Here is a 17,949-nt window from a genome sequence, read left to right on the forward strand (position 1 = left end):
CTCACCGGTGCACGACGCCGCGCGCGTGCATGTGTCGCACGGCGGACACGAGCTGGGCGGCGAGCGCGCGCGCGCTTGCTTCGGGCAGTCCGCGCGCGCCCCGCGACCCGCGCGCCGCTAAGGCCTCAGCCTCGAGTTTAGCGGGCAGCGGGGCGGGAGCGGCGGCGGCGCGGGAGCGGCAAGATCTTATGTGTAAAATCAAATAGACCGGTTCTCGAAAACAGCGGCGCGGGAGCGGCGCCGGAGCGGGCAACGAGCGGGCAGCGGCCACAATAAATCGAGCGTTAGAAATAAAGGACATCATCCACGTTTCATATATTTTTGGTCCAAAATCAAAAGTGCCGGCCAACAAAAAAAAGTGCTGTATTCTGACAGAATACGTCTGCCTTAGCATTTGTTACTACGGCACCAAAGCCGTAGCTCCACTGTGCGTCGAGTATTTGAGATCTAAAAGTCATCGACTATTCATACATTTTTTGTTTAAAATCAAAAGTGTCGGCCAATAAAAAAAAAAGTGCTGTATTCTGACAGAATACGTCCGCCTTAGCATTTGTTACTATGGCACCAAAGCTGTAGCACCACTATGCGTCGAGTATTTGAGATCTAAAATTCATCGATGATTCATACATTTTTTGTTCAAAATCAAAAGTGTCGGCCAATAAAAAAAAGTGCTGTCTTCTGACAGAATACGTCCGCCTTAGCATTTGTTACTATGGCACCAAAGCTGTAGCACCACTGTGCGTCGAGTATTTGAGATCTAAAATTCATTGACGATTCATACATTTTTTGTTCAAAATCAAAAATGTCGGCCAATTAAAAAAAAAAGTGCTGTATTCTGACAGAATACGTCCGCCTTAGCATTTGTTACTATAGTTCCAAAATACTGGACTGTCCTGTCGATGACATTGACAGTGGGGCGCCACCGTCAATACCGGATCGCTGTTTCAGATTTTTGCCATGTTGGAAACCATATAGTTGAACGATGGTAGCGCCCCCCTGTCATTGAGTTTGGCGGGACAGTTCAGCGTGGGTCATCTATATGACACCGAAGCTGTATCACCACTGTGCGTCGTAGTATTTGAGATCAAAGTCAGTCGTTTCATATATTTTTAGAACTCAAATACTACGATGCACAGTGGTGCTACAGCTTTGGTGCCATAGTAAAAAATGCTAAGGCGGACGTATTCTATCAGAATACGGCACTTTTATTTTTTGGCCGGCACTTTTGATTTTGGACCAAAATGGATGATGTCCTTTGAATCGAAATAAAATTGTCGCCGTTGTTCAGACATTTCGTTTGCGAATAAAAACAAATATCTCGACAACACAACCCCGAACACAACACTTCGCCGCTAAAGCGCCGCGCGAGCTGCCCGCTTGTTTCGAGAACGGGTCTGCGTTGCTCGCCCCGCTCCCGCGCCGCCGCCGCTCCCGCCCCGCTGCCCGCTAAACTCGAGGCTGAGGCCTAAAACAAGCGCGCACAGGTCGCCGCCGCCCGCCGCCCGGTGAGTACTCTGCCTAAAAACAAGCCTGCTCACCGGTGCACGACGCCGCGCGCGTGCATGTGTCGCACGGCGGACACGAGCTGCGCCGCGAGCGCGCGCCACGCAGGACATTGGACGAAATTCTATCTTCAGTGAAGTCTTCAAGTTCAGTGACCGAGTAAGACTAAGAACAAGCCTGCTCACCCGAGCGCGCGCCACACAGGTCATTGGACGAAATTCTATCTGCTCGGCGACCGGACTTTATTTCGGAGCGACCGAGTAAAAACAATCTACTTACCGGTGCACGACGCCGCGCGCGTGCATGTGTCGCACGGCGGACACCTGCTGCGCGCCACACAGGTCATTGGACGAAATTCTATCTGCTCGGCGACCGGACTTTATTTCGGAGCGACCGAGTAAAAACAATCTACTTACCGGTGCACGACGCCGCGCGCGTGCATGTGTCGCACGGCGGACACCTGCTGCGCGCCACACAGGTCATTGGACGAAATTCTATCTGCTCGGCGACCGGACTTTATTTCGGAGCGACCGAGTAAAAACAATCTACTTACCGGTGCACGACGTCGCGCGCGTGCATGTGTCGCACGGCGGACACCTGCTGCGCCGCGAGCGCGCGCCACACAGGTCATTGGACGAAATTCTATCTGCTCGGCGACCGGACTTTATTTCGGAGCGACCGAGTAAAAACAATCTACTTACCGGTGCACGACGCCGCGCGCGTGCATGTGTCGCACGGCGGACACGAGCTGGGCGGCGAGCGCGCGCCACGCAGGTCATTGGACGAAATTCTATCTGCTCGGCGACCGGACTTTATTTCGGAGCGACCTAGTAAAAACAAGCCTACTCACCGATGCACGACGCCGCGCGCGTGCATGTGTCGCACGGCGGACACGAGCTGGGCGGCGAGCGCGCGCCACGCAGGTCATTGGACGAAATTCTATCTGCTCGGCGACCGGACTTTATTTCGGAGCGACCGAGTAAAAACAAGCCTACTCACCGGTGCACGACGCCGCGCGCGTGCATGTGTCGCACGGCGGACACGAGCTGGGCGGCGAGCGCGCGCGCGCGTGCCTCGGGCAGTCCGCGCGCGCCCCGCGGCCCGCGCGCCGCTAAAACAAGCGCGCACAAGTCGCCGCCGCCCGCCGCTTCCATCACCACGTACAGCCGCGGCCCGTGCTGCAATCAAACATAATATTTCATTCTTTTTGATGTTGGCAATACGGCTAGGGTTGCCAGGTCCAAAATCACAAAAGCCGGACTTTGTGCTTCATTTAGCCGGACATGTGACGGGGGGGGGGTGTAATTAGTGTCAGCTCATGAATGAGTACTATCATCCTATCATCATCGGTTGCTAACCAACATCCTGATGCGTGCGCTTTATATGATTCTGTGGCTCGACTTTCACCTGGCGCGGCAACCAAATAAAAAGCCTAACAAAAGCCGGACAGGCCGGACAAGGCAATATTTGGCCGGACAAGTCCCTAAAAAGCCAAACATGTCCGGCTAAAGCCGGACGCCTGGCAACCCTAAATACGGCGATTATCACACTGCACCGCGCTCCCGCCGCGGTTCGCGGGACGACAGATTTAATCATTGTATGCAAGTACCTCAATTTGTATAGAAAACACGCGCGGCACAACACACTGAAAACGCGTCTGCGCGCGGTATTCTTTATAATAATAATTATGTAGCCACGCGGACCGCGGTGCAGTGTGATGATCGTCTACACGTCGAGGTCGACTTGATTTGTGCCATTTTCAAGTTTTAAGTGAGACGAGCTACAAAATGGGACCAAGTAGGTAATGATTTAATGAAGGATGATAGATGATACCTCTTTCCACTATTTGATGCCCGTTTTGACCATCAATCCCTAATTTTTTTAAGTGACTCCTATGAATATAAAATTCCTGTAAAGTGTTACCATAGGGGTCACTTAAAATTAGGGATTGGTAGTGAAAACGGGCATGAGTTTCAGTAAAGTTGTGGTGCTTTACTGAGACTTCATAACTTGAGAGAATCCGAAGAATCACGCTGCACTGTTTTGTTTCATTTCGTCGAATGGTTGTAGATTTGATTCCCGCCTTAGGCAGTTCGATTGCTTCGTCATTTATAATTTAGTTTGAGATGCTTAACGCTAAGAAATTTTAATAACTGACCATCATAGTTTCGTAGAGCGCCGCGATGCATGGGTGGCGCAGCTTGGCCATGACTCTCGGCTCGCGGTGCAGGTTTCGACGCGCGTACTCTTCCTTTATGCACGTCAAGTCAATTATTTTGATCGCCACCTGCAAACCTTCGCGTCAACGTTTCGTCTAGTTACCTTGCGGCCTTGGGGGACTATTGTTATCTAAATCTTGAGAATAAAATTCTTATATAAATAATGCATTCCTCTTGCAGTCAAACTAAGACATCCTGTTTAAAACACAGTGATATCAGGTTGCTTGGACAAAATGATTTAATAGGTGTGTTGGTACTTATGTAGGTATAGGTATATAGGTATTCACTATTTCGCTCGAAATGCGGCAAGTTTCGGTGCCCCAACAGTTGCATTTCACTAAAAATTAAACTCGCAACTCCTTAAACAACATCAATAGTTATTTCCGCACAACAGCTATATTGCTATCAAAATCTGTAGCGGTTGTGCAAGAACATACAACTGGGAATCGAACCTGCGTCATTCATGCGTTAGAATAAATTTGGCCTCTGCCTGTACATCGGAATGTTTTGTCAGTTATATTTAACCAGACCAGCTTTATTTAGAAATCGCACGTTTATTGCATGATCTGGGAGATTATGGTTTGACTTGAGGGCATTAGAAATCTACCTTCTTGCCTATGATCCGGTGCGTGGCCTCCTCGACACGCGCGAAGTGCCCCTTGCCCAGTACTTTGCCAGTCATGAGGTAGTTGCCGACACTGTAAACCTGGTTTTTGCTCCGCATATTTGCTGGCTTCATATTTACTCACTAATTTCGACACATATTTAACTGGTTTCACGCTACTCAACTTTCTTGGAGACACGAAAAGCGTAAACAATCGCACGATTTGTAAACTGTACTTTTATAAACGTCATAATAATGTGACACACTCTTTTGTTTGGTCTTCGAAACTGGAACGGTGTTAGTGTCAAGCCTGACATTTAGAGGACCTATTTTTACCGCTCTGTGATCGCCAGTGTATCGGCATAGGAACTTTTTGTACGTACAACATCGTAAATAAAGAATTGGCCGCCAACGATAAGGCCCGGTCTCCACCGAGGCGGAGTAGTGCGAACAGTGGGTCTAGACAAAGTGCAAATTTTAATCGCAAACCAGTCGAAAAGTGGTCGAAAAGCCCCTTTTTTGTATGGAGTTTTGACGGATTCGATTTTCGATTCGATCAAAAAGTGCGTTTTGTCTAGGGGGGCAGACTTACGAAGCAGAGGTTTTTTTTATCCACAACGAGGAAGCTCTTGGCCTGTATCTCACCTGAATCAGTTTTTTTAAATAACCAATCAGATTCCATTATTTGCTCATCTCCACTCCGCTTCGCTTCGGTGGAAATGGATCGAGCGGAGAAGTGTCGGGTGCGGTTCTGGTACACTTGCGCGGAAAGCCATTTGCGCGTATGGACACTTGCGCGAAAAGACACTAGAGCGAATGGACGTTAGCGCGAAAGACATTTACGCGCATGGATACTTGCGCGGAGACATGAGCGCGAAAGACACTAGCGCGAAAACAGTTTTCGCCTTATTAATCGCGAAAAGTATTTGTCTTGTCAGTCTGTGGCGTTATGAGCTCCTGAATGGCTGAAGCGATTTTGATTTTCTTTTCTCGCTTGTATCTCGAAACGTACGTTCCCTAAAGTGTGGTTCTAGCACAAAAATAACATCAAATTGGCCCCCCCTCTTCTTACTCATAGACCACACAGAATAAGAAAACTTCATCATTATCATATAAATTCTTCTAGTCACCTGTTAAAGAATCGGAACTGTAGTAGATAAACGTAATTTGATTTGAAGCACTAACACTCAATACAACTACTGCGATGCAGGCCTGAGAGCTTAGTGCAGAAGTTGTGGTCATCTATGAGAAATGCTGTTTGATTTATTATTAATATTATCTGTCTATTTGTCTATTCCACTTTGATTACCTGGCTTTGATCACCCAGGTGATCAAAGTTCACTCCAAGCGACAATTTGGTGTCCTTTCATATCCAATGGACAAGATGACCTGGGTGATCAAAGGACTCCAGTTAAATTATTATTTCAGTTTCCTTTGATTACCTATAAATAAATCTGTTTGATTTCTTAATATAATATAATATTTATAATAAAATAAGATTAAAAATGGAATGGTATATTTGTATCAAAAACATATGGCACTATCTAACATTTGGTTGATAACATGATGTAAATCTGTTTGTTTACAATAACTCTTAAACTTAATCTATATATATAAAAATGAAACCCGTTTTCCGTTGTCACGACATAACATGAAAACGGCTTGACCGATTTGGCTGATTTTTTTTTGTAGTTTTCTAATACTCTGTACAAGGTTTTTACGGAAAAAAATATAAAGAAAATCTCTACGCTAAGGCGGTACGAAGTTCGCCGGGTCAGCTAGTAAGGTATAAAAAATATAGTGAAACGCTTTATTACTTAAAGTAGGAAACGCGATTCGTTAAAAAATCTATTAATTATAATATACAGGGTGTCCCGTAATGTAACGTCAAGCCGGAACTGGGTGTTGAGGCAAGTTATGCTGGTTATCAGAAAAATATAAAAAAAAATCTATGTGGCATATTTTCAAAATAATGGGCATTTAAAAAAAATCTAAAATTTTTACTCCAGGTGACGGTCTTTTTACTCGTGTTGCCACAAATCTTCACTTTTTCCAAATTTTTTTTTTGTTATGTAACCCTGAATAATGCTTCTCTAAATTGTTATCAAAATTACAAAACCAGCTGCTCCAACTTGGATGAAAAAAATACATTAATCCCAAAAAAATTTTTAAAATAAAAATTTTGCCTAGTTTAATCTGACTGTACTGAAAAAAAATTGTACTACGCGAGTGTGGCAAGTGACGTCATAATTTGGCGCATTTAGTAAAGATTCCAAAATGGTATAATACTTGGTAAATTCTTGCTGTAATTGTCGACAATTTTTGGTTTTTTGGAAATAATCCCGTTTTTAACTTTATCTACCTTGGTTAAAAATTATTATTCTAATGTGCCCAAAATTCAAATTTCTGGCTTAAATGAGGTGGAGAAGCCATTTTAAAAGGTATGAGCGGGACGAAGCGGGCCATCTTACCAAGCAGGGATGTTATGGATATCCGTAACCGTAACCGAAACTATCGGATATCCGAAATAAAAAAATATCCATAACCGTAACCGAAACTGATTCAAAAGTTACGGATAGTTTCGGATAAAGGCGGAGTCTAAGGGTACAATTATTCCAAACTGCAAAAGTCTATGAAATCTGCAGTATACACGCCGCAGCAGCAATGCCGCGCTGCCGATTTCATAGAGTTTTGCAGTTTGCGGTCTGCGGCCCGTCTTGGAATTGTACCTTAAATCTTAATATTTGTTACCAACTTGTCTGGCATTCCCTGGCACCATCTAATATGCCAGCTAACCTTTATCATACATAGGTGTCCTCTTAGTTGGTACATAAAGTAGCTATGTGGGTCACGCAGCATCTTGCTATTTGAATTATACCTACATTTTTGAAATTCTAATAATTCCGTAACCGAAATTATCCGAAAGTTTCGGATAATCTGAAATGATTTCATATCCGTGACCGTAACCGAAACCGGTATAATATTATTGTAATATCCGTAACCGTATTCATAACCGAAACTTCATATCCTTATTATCCCTGTTACCAAGTACAAGTGCAGGCAGAGCAGGTAGTAACGGCGCGCACGCACGGGTGACTTTTGTCACAGTATGTCAACTACTAATTACTGTCATGGTGACAAAAGTTTCTGTGACTGACTGTACGGTAGTCAGTCACAGAAACTTGAATTTTGGGCACATTAGAATAATAATTTTTAACCAAGGTAGATAAAGTTAAAAACGGGATTATTTCCAAAAAAACAAAAATTGTCGACAATTACAGCAAGAATTTACCAAGTGTTATACCATTTTGGAATCCTTACTAAATGCGCCAAATTATGACGTCTCATGCCACACTTGCGTAGTACTTTTTTTTTTCAGTACAGTCAGTTTAAATTAGACAAAATTTTTATTTTGAAATTTTTTTTGGGAATAATGTATTTTTTTTATCCAAGCTGGAGCAGCTGGTTTTGTAATTTTGATAACAATTTAGAGAAGCACTATTCAGGGTTACATAACAAAAAAAAAAATTGGAAAAAGTGAAGATTTGTGGCAACACGAGTAAAAACACCGTCACCTGGAGTAGAAATTTTTGATTTTTTTTAAATGTCCATTATTTTGAAAATATGCCACATAGATTTTTTTTTATATTTTTCTGATAACCAGCACAACTTGCCTCAACACCCAGTTCCGGCTTGACGTTACATTACGGGACACCCTGTATATTGCCACTCTTAAAATACGACAGCGCATGACTTTTGTGTTGTGTTTATAATTGAATGAAAATTCGCATTCTTGCTTTAGTTTGCAAATATTGTACCAAAGTTTGTCGAAATGACTTTTGTGTTGTATAATATAGCACGAACTTCAGGCGTCGAAACATAACATTCACTATACATTACAGGTATGTTCTGACTGTCTCTCGCTAGTCTTTCAAAGTAATCATGAAAGGGGACTTCAAGACGTCTTGTCAATATCAATGCAGACCCGCACAATAACATCCTAGCAAAATTCCAAACACCTACACTTTTAAAAGTTGCGTCTACTAATATGAATTCTAGTGGCTCTGTCAAACCAACGCACATGCGCTCTTTGTCGACGTGCACGAAATTATCGCCTTCATAACTTTGCAATGCGTCCCTCAACATTTGGAACTCCGAACCAGTCGTGAGGTCGAGGACGATTCGGCGGCGATCTTCTAATGGCGTCTTCGCCCACACCTCTTGCCGATCCATTACCTCATCACAATTTGGTATATCGTCCAAGACATCGAGATAATCGTCGTCTATCATGTTTGCATAAATAGCTTGCGAAGCCTGCACCGGGCCGTCGAAGGTACCATAGCTGTTGATCCACACGACTGAAGAAGGAGCATTGTACGCGATTTCATTGGCTTGTGCAATGTCGCTAGCCCACAGCGACAAGTACTTAACCCTGTGCTTTTTCACCAGCGATATCAGTTCCTTAGTAGTCCTGTACGCTTCGATTTTGACCATGGGCCCGACGGCTTCGGGGTTTCCCGCGTAATCAACAAGGAATGTCTTGTCGTCGTACTGGAATGCGTTTGCGCAGAGATGCTTTATTGAGGCGAGACTTTGATCAGCTCCGTCTGCTTTGAGACTGGCCTTCCAAGAGAAGGCTTTCTTGAAGCCTTCGTATACGCTCTCTTGCACCAGAACGCGGCTGAGTTTCCATGGATACTGGAATAACACAAATACCACATTGTCATACAGCCCGCATCAGAAATAATAAAGAAAAATTGTTTAAATGGATTATCAAATTGCACAGTTAGTTGTTGTAGTCGCATAACTCAGCATGTGTGCTGAGCATGCTCTAGGGTAGAACTCCAAACATAACGCTTAATATTGGCAATATGTTTTTAAATAATACTTTATCTGTAGAGATTTGTCCATGTAGAGAAAGTAAGATTCAATTTCAATAAGGAAATCCATACGCATTAAAAATTAGTCAAGATGACTATGCTACTTTATCAAGAGGTTATCGCGGAATCTTATACAGGGTGTCCTAAAAAGTAGTGTCAAGCCGAAGCCCAGAGGTAGAGCATCACTAGGGCTACCCGAATCACCGTGACTTTTGATAGATTTCGAGTTATGTTTTTTTTACAACATACAGGTTTTTAGTTTACATTAGTTTTATGGACGTAAATACTTCTGAATCAGCTAGGCTTAGTTTTCATCTAATAACAATAAAAAAACAGGCATGTAACTTGACTATTCGCGCCTCAGTGACCAAAAAAGTGCCTAATCACAGAAATTTAAAACAATCGTAACTCGAAAACTATCAAAAATCGCGGAACATACAAGGGGGTGATTTGGATAGCCCTAATGATACCTCTGGGCTTCGGCTTGACACTACTTTTTGGGACACCCTGTATAGAAAAAACAATAATATGCTTTACCCTAGTGGTAGTCTTCAAGAACGTATCGATGGCGGAATCTATGTCGCAACCCTCGGTCACCACTCCTATACATCCCGTGGTCACAGCTGAAACAACAACCAGAATGAGGATCAGTACTGTTGTAGAAAATTCAATAAAACTAGTATCTACGTTAATCTTTAAGACATAAGAAAGATATATCTTTTTGAATTATCCAAATCGGACCATTACTTACGAAGATAGTAATAAACATAGGCCGTTTTTGCCGCTAAAAGTCAACGTACGCAGGGCCGCGTGACGTCACTATATCCGAATCGAGCGCAGCCGGCATACTATTGGGATGGAAAATTTTTTTTCCAGCTATACTATCAGTTTTAGAAAAAAACTTTTAATAACATTTATTCATCAAAATAAAGTAACCTATCGACCAGTAATTTTTAAAAATAAAAATTGTGAAAAATAAGTATCGCTATGTCCAAAAACCACATTTTCAAGTCATAACCAGTTTCTATGGGCTTGGGGGAGGGGCTAGCCTTACCCAGCTTCTGGCCTGGGGGGAGGGGGGGGGGGGGGGGGGGTTAAGTCATACCCAGTTTCTGGCCTGGGGGGAGGGGCAAGCCTTACCCAGCTTCTGGCCTGGGGGGAGGGGGAGGGGTCAAGTCATACCCAGTTTCGGGCCTGGGGGGGGTATGTAATACCCAGCTTCTGGCCGAGGGGGAGTCATACCCAGCTTATGCTTATGGCCTGGGGGGAGGGGTCAAGTCATACCCAGCTTCTAGGCTAAGATTAAATAGATTTCCAGGAGGGAGCAGCTGTCCTTTCCTGCAGCAGCTGGCCCGCCCATGGGAACGGCGAATAGATAGGTAGGTTTAACTCAGAAAAACTAAATAACAGGTAGGTATTGCGTGTACATCCAAATGATCTTCATAGCAATGTCTTGTAGCCTAGGCAGAGTGTATCTGCCTCAGCTATACCTTATTGTTAGAAGTAAATAAATTAATACTTACATTTTTATATTTTACTTGGAAGAAGATATGACTCTAACAACACTTATGAACACTTTATTTGAATAAATCGCCAAATATACCACCGCGGAGACCCCAATCGCGTCTCTGCGTTCCATTGAATCGTATGAGCGTATGGATTTTTTGCGTTATTTTTCACAATTTCTATTTTTAAAAATTACCTATCGATAGCTTACTTTATTCTGATGAATAAATGTCATTACAAGTTTTTCTCTAAAACTGATAGTTTGGCTAGAAAAAAGAATATTTTCTATCCACGCAGTACGCCGGCAGCGTTCGGATCGGATATAGTGACGTCATCGTCCCCGCGCCGGGCGGTCAGTGAACTTTTTTAGTAATTTGGCCATAACTTCGTCAATTTTTGTCGTAGAACAAAAATTTTTGGACTGTGTATTAAGGATTTCTTAGACCTATAAATCTGCATTCACAGCTAAAAATCGAAATGATCCTCATTATGAGCTTTTTTGTGGCAAATTAACGAATTAGGTATATTATAAGTTTTTCTGCCCCAGCGGTCATTAGGTCTACGAGCTATGTGCCCCGCCCACAGCCACTTATGTTTGGCAATCCTGCGGGTTATGGCGGATACTTTGGTTTTCTTGCGGCTCTCCTCATTTCTGATTCGATCACGCAGGTAACCTCTGAGCATGGCGCCCCATCAAAACTGAGGATTTATACTAAGATTAATATTTACTCTTGTTTGGTCGAATCCACCCTTAGTATAAATATTTCATAAATTTTGTTCCTCCCATTTATCTTGGACCGAACGAAAAACAAATTAACATATAACTTACATAAAATATTCATTGGGATTTTTTTGGTCTCTAGTTCATCAACGGACTCCACAAAGACTGTAGAAATATTATCGAATCTGTAAATAATTAACATAATTTTTGTAAGTATTACAATAAAATATAAATCATAAACAGACAAGATTCAATCCTACTAATATTATAAATGCGAAAGTTTGGATGTCTGGATGGATGTTTGTTACTCTTTCACGCAAAAACTACTGAACGGGTTTTGATGAAACTTTACAGTATTATTGTTTATAACCCAGAATAACATATAGGCTCAGCAGAATTGTTGTATTAATGTGAGTTACACATGGTGGAATAATAACCATTAATTAAAAGAAATATTGTTCTAAAAACTGTAACACAAACTGGCAAATAATGATAGCACTATTATTGATAACCTTTTCAATTTGGCCTTAATCTCTGAAGTAGTTTTAGTTGCTGACAGGAAACCACTATCTCACAATAGACTCTCAAACATTCCGTACTAGTGGTGGTCGATTAGAAACTAAGTATTTTAACTACACTCGGGCGTCAAAAAATCGCACCTTCCGCCACAATAATTTTGAAGATTGTCCTCTAATACAAACATGGTGCTCCACTAATATTATTGCCATTTGAAATTTTTTTGACGTCGAGTGTATATCTAGATAAAATGAAGGTATGGCCTTCTAGTGGAGAGGCATAATACGCTCTAGTGGATATGCAATTTTATGCATTTTCTGGTACAAAAAAGAAGCTGTTTACTGTACAATAACTCACCCAACGCTGTGACACAACTCTTTGAACAAGTTACAGACGGCTGCGGTATTTTTGGTGCATACAATTTCTATATCTCGCACCCCCCTCCCCATCAGCTGCATTATGGAGCCAAGCTTCGCGAGTGGTGTGTTCTCACCCATCGTTAAGTAGTCTACAAAATACAGTAATACAAGATTTAGTATCCACATCTAAGATGTCTGAAAACTTTCCACATAACATCGTTGACGAGTGAAAACCTCGTTCCGTACCGAACGAAAAAGTACCGAAAACAAAAATTTTCAGGAGAGACAAAAATATTTTCTTGAATATTTTTACGAGGTTTTAATTGAACACAATAGGTGGCACTACAATCATTCCATTCGAATATAGGTAAGCTGGAAATGTGTGTTGAGAGGTTTTCTTACTTTAAATTAAAAAGTGTTTTTGTAAAAATTCGACTTACGAGGTTTTCACTCGTCAACGAAAATAAGTACCTTCATATCAAAAGAACTGTAACTGTTTGTTTAATACAATAATATATTATACAAACAGGGTACAACATTTTACTAAAACAAGGAAGCGGTTAACTTACCATAGTTAAGAAAGAAATCGCTAAATTGGTTGGTTTGTTTTGAACTGTCGCATGTAAAATTTTGCACAATAAGTCTTATGTCATAGTCTCGTACTTCATTCACTGGAATTTTACGTATTAAGTACTCCATCTGACAAAAAGTTTCGGCATGTTTTGTTACCTCTGTTGCCAGTCTTTTGAATTTTTCATTGAGTTGATCCAAGTACTCGTATAAATTTGTCTCTCTACCTAAAAGATTAAATTATAGATAAGTAGTAGATATCATGTATTGAAGTACCCAAATACAAAGTAAACATTATTGATTTTGAAAATATAATGGGTACTTAAGTATGAATTGTATTGAAGGAGAAATGCTATTACAGTAGAATCCCGATTATCCGGATCAATTAAAACCAGGGGTGTTCCGGATAATCGATTTCAAAGTAAAATCAAACAATAATAAATTAAGTTTTTACAATAGAAAGAGTATTCAATACATCATTTAGTTTAGTCTAAAAATCTAAATTTTAGATCATTGGATGAATCCATTACTTTTAACAATGAACTAAGTACTTTTAACAATGGACTAAGACGAAGTCCGGACCGTGTTACAGAGCCTTCCATTTTTATGGGTTCAGAACCTATATAGGTAATTAGAAACTGTGAAGAATGAGTCCGGATAATCGAGATTCTACTGTAATTAAAAGCCTAGATCATCAAAATCTCATTTTACCATATTATGCAGGAAATTATTAAATATCCTCAGATTACAGGCATGTTCACACTATGGTTCATACACATCACACTTACAAATTACAAGTTGCAATAGATTTCGAGAACCTTACCCGATAATGGTGACTCTCCTAACTCAAAACAGCAGTTAACATCATAAAAAATAGTATTACCATATCCATCCTTGTTAGATTTTTTACCAGACTCTTGGTTCATTGGAAACTGATAGTTATTCTTCTCAAAATAGGACTGAAATATAAACATCACAACTGTGTTAGGTAATAATAATAGATAATGAATGCATTAGAGTCAAATAATTTAACCTTTTACATATCATATAATAATATTTCTATGAGAAAATAAATAAATAGGTATTGCTTACCTCTGCTAACTTGGTATCAACCTCCATCTCATCAAATTGAAATTCATCCATTTAAATTAAATTATCGAGACACTCACAAAGATAATACACGATTGAATCCGAAGACAGAATTAAAATGTCGCTATCTGTGTGTTGTACGTGTAGCTTGGAGCAACAACACAAACTCCACGTATCCGTATCTCTGACAAACACAACAACAACAAAACCAAGCTGTCAAAACTGTCAATCAAAGTGTCAAACGAAATTAAGGGCGTTTGGGCGAAAATAGCATTGTTAGCGCTAGTAAGAAAAATGGCGTCCTTTTAGCGGTAAGTGCTATTACATAAAAAAAATATGGGAAAACGTCACTTTTGAAGTCAGCAAACGTGTTCTCGCCGAAAACATGCCAAAGTTTTCGGCGGTTGCCATGGCGATTGCCATTTTGCTAACAATTTCTAATAAATTCTATTTTCGGCCAACCGCCCCCATGTGTGTGTGTAAAAATAGTGATGTACGTCATGTCGCTTTTGACATGAAGTTCGATATCGATAATATCAATTTGTTTATAAAAAAAATGTGTTTTTCTTAAAGTTTATTTAATGGGCTTTCAAATAACGCCAATAATGGTAGAGCACCATGATCGTGTCAGAAGAAAATCTTTAGCCTAGGCGCAGACCACCGATTTATTGTTTAGTCGGGCAGCAAAATCAGTATGGAGATGTATGAAAGTGCGCACATTACACCGATTGAGTATCAGCCGATTCTTCATACAAATTACAATCAGGCCCAACTATCGGCCAACTAAAAATCGGTGGTCTGCGCCTAGGAGGCTTATGCCCGTTTTCACCATCGATCCCTAATTTTTAAGTGACCCCTATGGAAACAAAATGCCTGTTATTTGTTACCATAGGGGTCACTTAAAAATTAGGGATTGTTGGTGAAAACGGGCGTTAAAGGCTTAAAGTTACTCTCGCGATTTCTTTGACGCCGAGTGTAGGTACTTAGGTGTACTTTTGAAAATAGTCGGTCGTGTTAGCACACGCACGTGGATAATAAATAAGATTTATTTTCGTGTAGGTAACTTTCTCCGATATTTTGCATAAAGTTCTCTCCAGAACACAAATGATTCTGCACGCCACAGAGGAATGGTTTTCATATCACGGTCTATGTAAAGGGCACGCTGATCCATCAGAGTCACTGGTGGCCACTTCACTGGTAGAAGCTCGCTGGTTACTGGTGTTGGATCTCTGGAATTTGAAGATGATGAAATTATGAACATATTTTTGTCATAAACTTTCTGTCTACATCATACCTAATACCTACTTACCCATATTTTGCGAAATTTGTCCACATTGCAGTCATTTTCTCTATCATGTTTGTTTCAAACAAATTAGGAACAATTTCTTGACTGAATAAATAAAATAACTCATCACCATGCGTTGCCCCAGTCATTCTTTGCAAACCAGCACTCAGTTTTGCTATGTTTCTTCTACCGTCATAACCAAATAAATAGTGCCATATTGGCCTGCTGCTTGTTTGCATTATCACATTTGTTTCTTCAATTAAAGGGTAGTTGAAAAATGGTTCTCCATAATATTTGGATATTTGATACATTAATGAATCTGTTGATACATAATTTTTCCCCCCATATATTTTTTTCAACTTTGTGACTATAGCTTCCCGCACCTCTTTTGATGGGAAAGATAGGTCTTTTGGAAGCGCCTTTTCGAAGTCAACCTTTTTAAGCATTTCAGAATCATCTGAGCCTGCAAATAAAAGACCTTCCTCCGTGTTACTTCCTACCATCATTGGCACCTTGTTGTATTTTCCTTCAATTAATATATTGTAAGGCAAATCTGTTAAAAACGGTTCTACTCCTTCTATGATTTGTTCAGCGCATGGCGAGAATATGATTGCCGATATGACTCTTAATGTACCTTCCATTCTTGGCACCATTGTCACAACCAATTCAGAAAGTGTTTTGTTTGTAAAAAACTTGAATATTTCATAGGGATCTTTGCTATCAAGGCCCATTTCTTTGGCAAATAAGCTTGCCATGCGTACATGCTCGTACTGGAACGACCACTCTGAAAGAGAGGAGCCACTTTGCACGATAGCCTTATGAAAGAGGCCCTTGGACATTGGCGAAAGGACGTGCAAAGTGACAGAAGCTCCTCCAGCACTCTCGCCAAAAATGGTTACATTATCAGGGTCACCGCCGAACGCCCTGATGTTCCTTTGTACCCACTTCAACGCTGCAACTTGGTCTTTCATGCCCACGTTTCCTGGGGCTTCTTTGATACCCAAGCACAAGAATCCAAGAACACCTAATCTATAATTCAAAGTGACTAGCACGACTCCTTTGTTAATAAAGTAGTCTGGACCATACATGAAACGTGACGACGACCGTCGAAGATATGCTCCTCCATGAATAAACACCATCACCGGTAATGGTTTCTCCACATCCACATTAAGAGGTGTGTAAACGTTGAGTATCAAACAGTCTTCTTGGCCAGAAGTAAAGTTTGACCCAAGAGACCATGATTGTGTGCAGCGTATGTGGTCGTCGATCGCTTCAAATATTCCATTCCATTTTGGTTCAGGGCCAGGTGCCTGCAATATTAACGTAAGGCTCATCCAAAGGTAGCTAGAGGAACCTGACCAGAAAGTTCATCACCTTTTTCATCATCATCATCATTTCAGCCACGTCCACTGCGGAACATAGGCCTCCCCCAATCCCAACTATAATATTATAAATGCGAAAGTAACTCTGTCTGTCTGTCTGTCTGTCTGTCTGTCTGTCTGTTACGCTTTCCCGCTTAAACCTCGCAACCGATTTTGATGAAATTTGGCATAGAGATAGTTTGAGTCCCGGGAAAGAACATAGGATAGTTTTTATCCCGGTTTTTGAAACAGGGACGCGCGCGATAAAGTTTTTCTGTGACAGACAAAATTCCACGCGGGCGAAGCCGCGGGCGGAAAGCTAGTGCTTTCTATATTGATCGATTGGTAGTGGGCTGCAGCCAGCGCATCCCTTTTCACTAAGGACATTTTGCTGAAGATGGCATGAACGCGTTACCCTTATGTATGGTATAGAAACGGCACATCAAGTTAAACGTGCCATCTTATGCATTTATAAGGTGTTAAAAGACTGTTACCTGAAATCGTTGTTGTACAGTGGCGTAGGGAATGGCGAGATAACGCGCGTGCGAGCCGTCAGGAGAGACGGAGCCGCGCAGCCAGCCGCCGCTCACGCGCACCGGCGGCGTCGGCTGCCGCACCAGCCGCGCCGCCCACAGCGCCCACAGCACCACCCACTTGCTGCGAGCACGCATGCCGGCTTCTGAAAGCGAACATCATCATCATTTCAGCCACAGGACGTCCACTGCTGAACATAGGCATCCCCCAATGATTTCCATGTTGATTGTTCACTAACGGGACTATTCCCACCTCTCGTTCCCACCGCTGCAACTTCTGTGTAGCCAGGATCTACAGCTTGATCGTTCACTAGTCATACACATCGAGCATTCACCAGTGAGTCTCCATTGCAGAGGTAGGTATGATACCCTCTAATCAGAGGCAAAATAAGGGTTTTGCCCTCGCTCGCTAGATGGTTTGGGGTGACCTGACATTCCGCGTCACAGAGACCACAGCACCACCCGCTGACCACGGCTGGCCTCTGAAATCGGCACATACAATTTTTTCTAACCGGCTCTTAGAAAGTGTTTTTTTTACTGGATACCTAGTATTTGTTAAATTCACGGGTTGCTTTTAACAGTATGTTGTTATCGTTTGTGTGGGAGCAATTTTGCCTACTTATTGCATAAGCTACGAATACGATAGCCGAACGGTGAAGGAATCGGACTGGATGGCCGACTCGAGATCCGAAGAACGCGGGTTCGAATCCCAGCGCCCGCTCGATTATATTGCGGTGAGCCCACTCGTAACACAAGCATAATATTATTATTTAGCTTACCACGAGGGGCTTATTATTTAAAAA

General features: G+C 41.8%; 3 protein-coding genes across 4 annotated transcripts; all 3 read right to left on the bottom strand.

The window, feature by feature from the left end:
- Position 1: 1 nt before the first annotated feature.
- On the bottom strand, positions 2-5,159 carry LOC135080163 (hormonally up-regulated neu tumor-associated kinase-like). The gene is made up of 4 exons (XM_063974846.1): positions 4,330-5,159; positions 3,662-3,790; positions 2,503-2,681; positions 2-185 (listed from the first exon to the last, which is right to left on the bottom strand). Exons 1-4 carry the CDS (start codon positions 4,459-4,461, stop codon positions 2-4), a joined length of 624 nt encoding a protein of 207 aa, XP_063830916.1. The 5' UTR covers positions 4,462-5,159.
- Positions 5,160-8,099: 2,940 nt separating this feature from the next.
- Positions 8,100-14,118, bottom strand: LOC135080121 (uncharacterized). 2 transcript variants are annotated; one of them, XM_063974809.1, is made up of 7 exons: positions 13,971-14,118; positions 13,762-13,837; positions 12,878-13,105; positions 12,307-12,457; positions 11,542-11,618; positions 9,744-9,829; positions 8,100-9,024 (listed from the first exon to the last, which is right to left on the bottom strand). In XM_063974809.1, exons 1-7 carry the CDS (start codon positions 14,019-14,021, stop codon positions 8,125-8,127), a joined length of 1,569 nt encoding a protein of 522 aa, XP_063830879.1. In that variant the 5' UTR covers positions 14,022-14,118; the 3' UTR covers positions 8,100-8,124. The 2 variants fall into 2 exon arrangements, with proteins under 2 accessions (XP_063830879.1, XP_063830877.1); XM_063974807.1 differs by having other exon boundaries at positions 13,702-13,837.
- A 773-nt stretch (positions 14,119-14,891) lies between these two features.
- LOC135080134 (juvenile hormone esterase-like) lies at positions 14,892-17,329 on the bottom strand. Its single transcript, XM_063974819.1, has 3 exons — positions 17,108-17,329; positions 15,277-16,562; positions 14,892-15,196 (listed from the first exon to the last, which is right to left on the bottom strand). Exons 1-3 carry the CDS (start codon positions 17,282-17,284, stop codon positions 15,013-15,015), a joined length of 1,647 nt encoding a protein of 548 aa, XP_063830889.1. The 5' UTR covers positions 17,285-17,329; the 3' UTR covers positions 14,892-15,012.
- Between the last annotated feature and the right edge of the window lie 620 nt (positions 17,330-17,949).

The sequence above is a fragment of the Ostrinia nubilalis genome, chromosome 17, assembly GCF_963855985.1.
Source record: "Ostrinia nubilalis chromosome 17, ilOstNubi1.1, whole genome shotgun sequence".
NCBI classification, from domain to species: Eukaryota; Metazoa; Arthropoda; class Insecta; order Lepidoptera; family Crambidae; genus Ostrinia; species Ostrinia nubilalis.

Bases quoted from the DNA above. Each gene is read 5' to 3' on its own strand.
- LOC135080163 (XM_063974846.1), bottom strand. From the start codon at position 4,461: ATGAAGCCAGCAAATATGCGGAGCAAAAACCAGGTTTACAGTGTCGGC. The intron at 3,791-4,329 runs GTAGATTTCTAA...GAAGGTTTGCAG, and splicing joins ACCGGATCATAGGCAAGAAG to GTGGCGATCAAAATAATTGA. The intron at 2,682-3,661 runs GTCAGTTATTAA...GTTTGATTGCAG, and splicing joins CGCTCTACGAAACTATGATG to CACGGGCCGCGGCTGTACGT.
- LOC135080121 (XM_063974807.1), bottom strand. From the start codon at position 14,021: ATGGATGAATTTCAATTTGATGAGATGGAGGTTGATACCAAGTTAGCA. The intron at 13,838-13,970 runs GTAAGCAATACC...TTTATATTTCAG, and splicing joins TTGATACCAAGTTAGCAGAG to TCCTATTTTGAGAAGAATAA. The intron at 9,830-11,541 runs GTAAGTTATATG...TTGTTGTTTCAG, and splicing joins AATCCCAATGAATATTTTAT to CTGTGACCACGGGATGTATA.
- LOC135080134 (XM_063974819.1), bottom strand. From the start codon at position 17,284: ATGCGTGCTCGCAGCAAGTGGGTGGTGCTGTGGGCGCTGTGGGCGGCG. The intron at 16,563-17,107 runs GTAACAGTCTTT...TTAATATTGCAG, and splicing joins CTGTACAACAACGATTTCAG to GCACCTGGCCCTGAACCAAA. The intron at 15,197-15,276 runs GTAAGTAGGTAT...TTCAAATTCCAG, and splicing joins ACAAATTTCGCAAAATATGG to AGATCCAACACCAGTAACCA.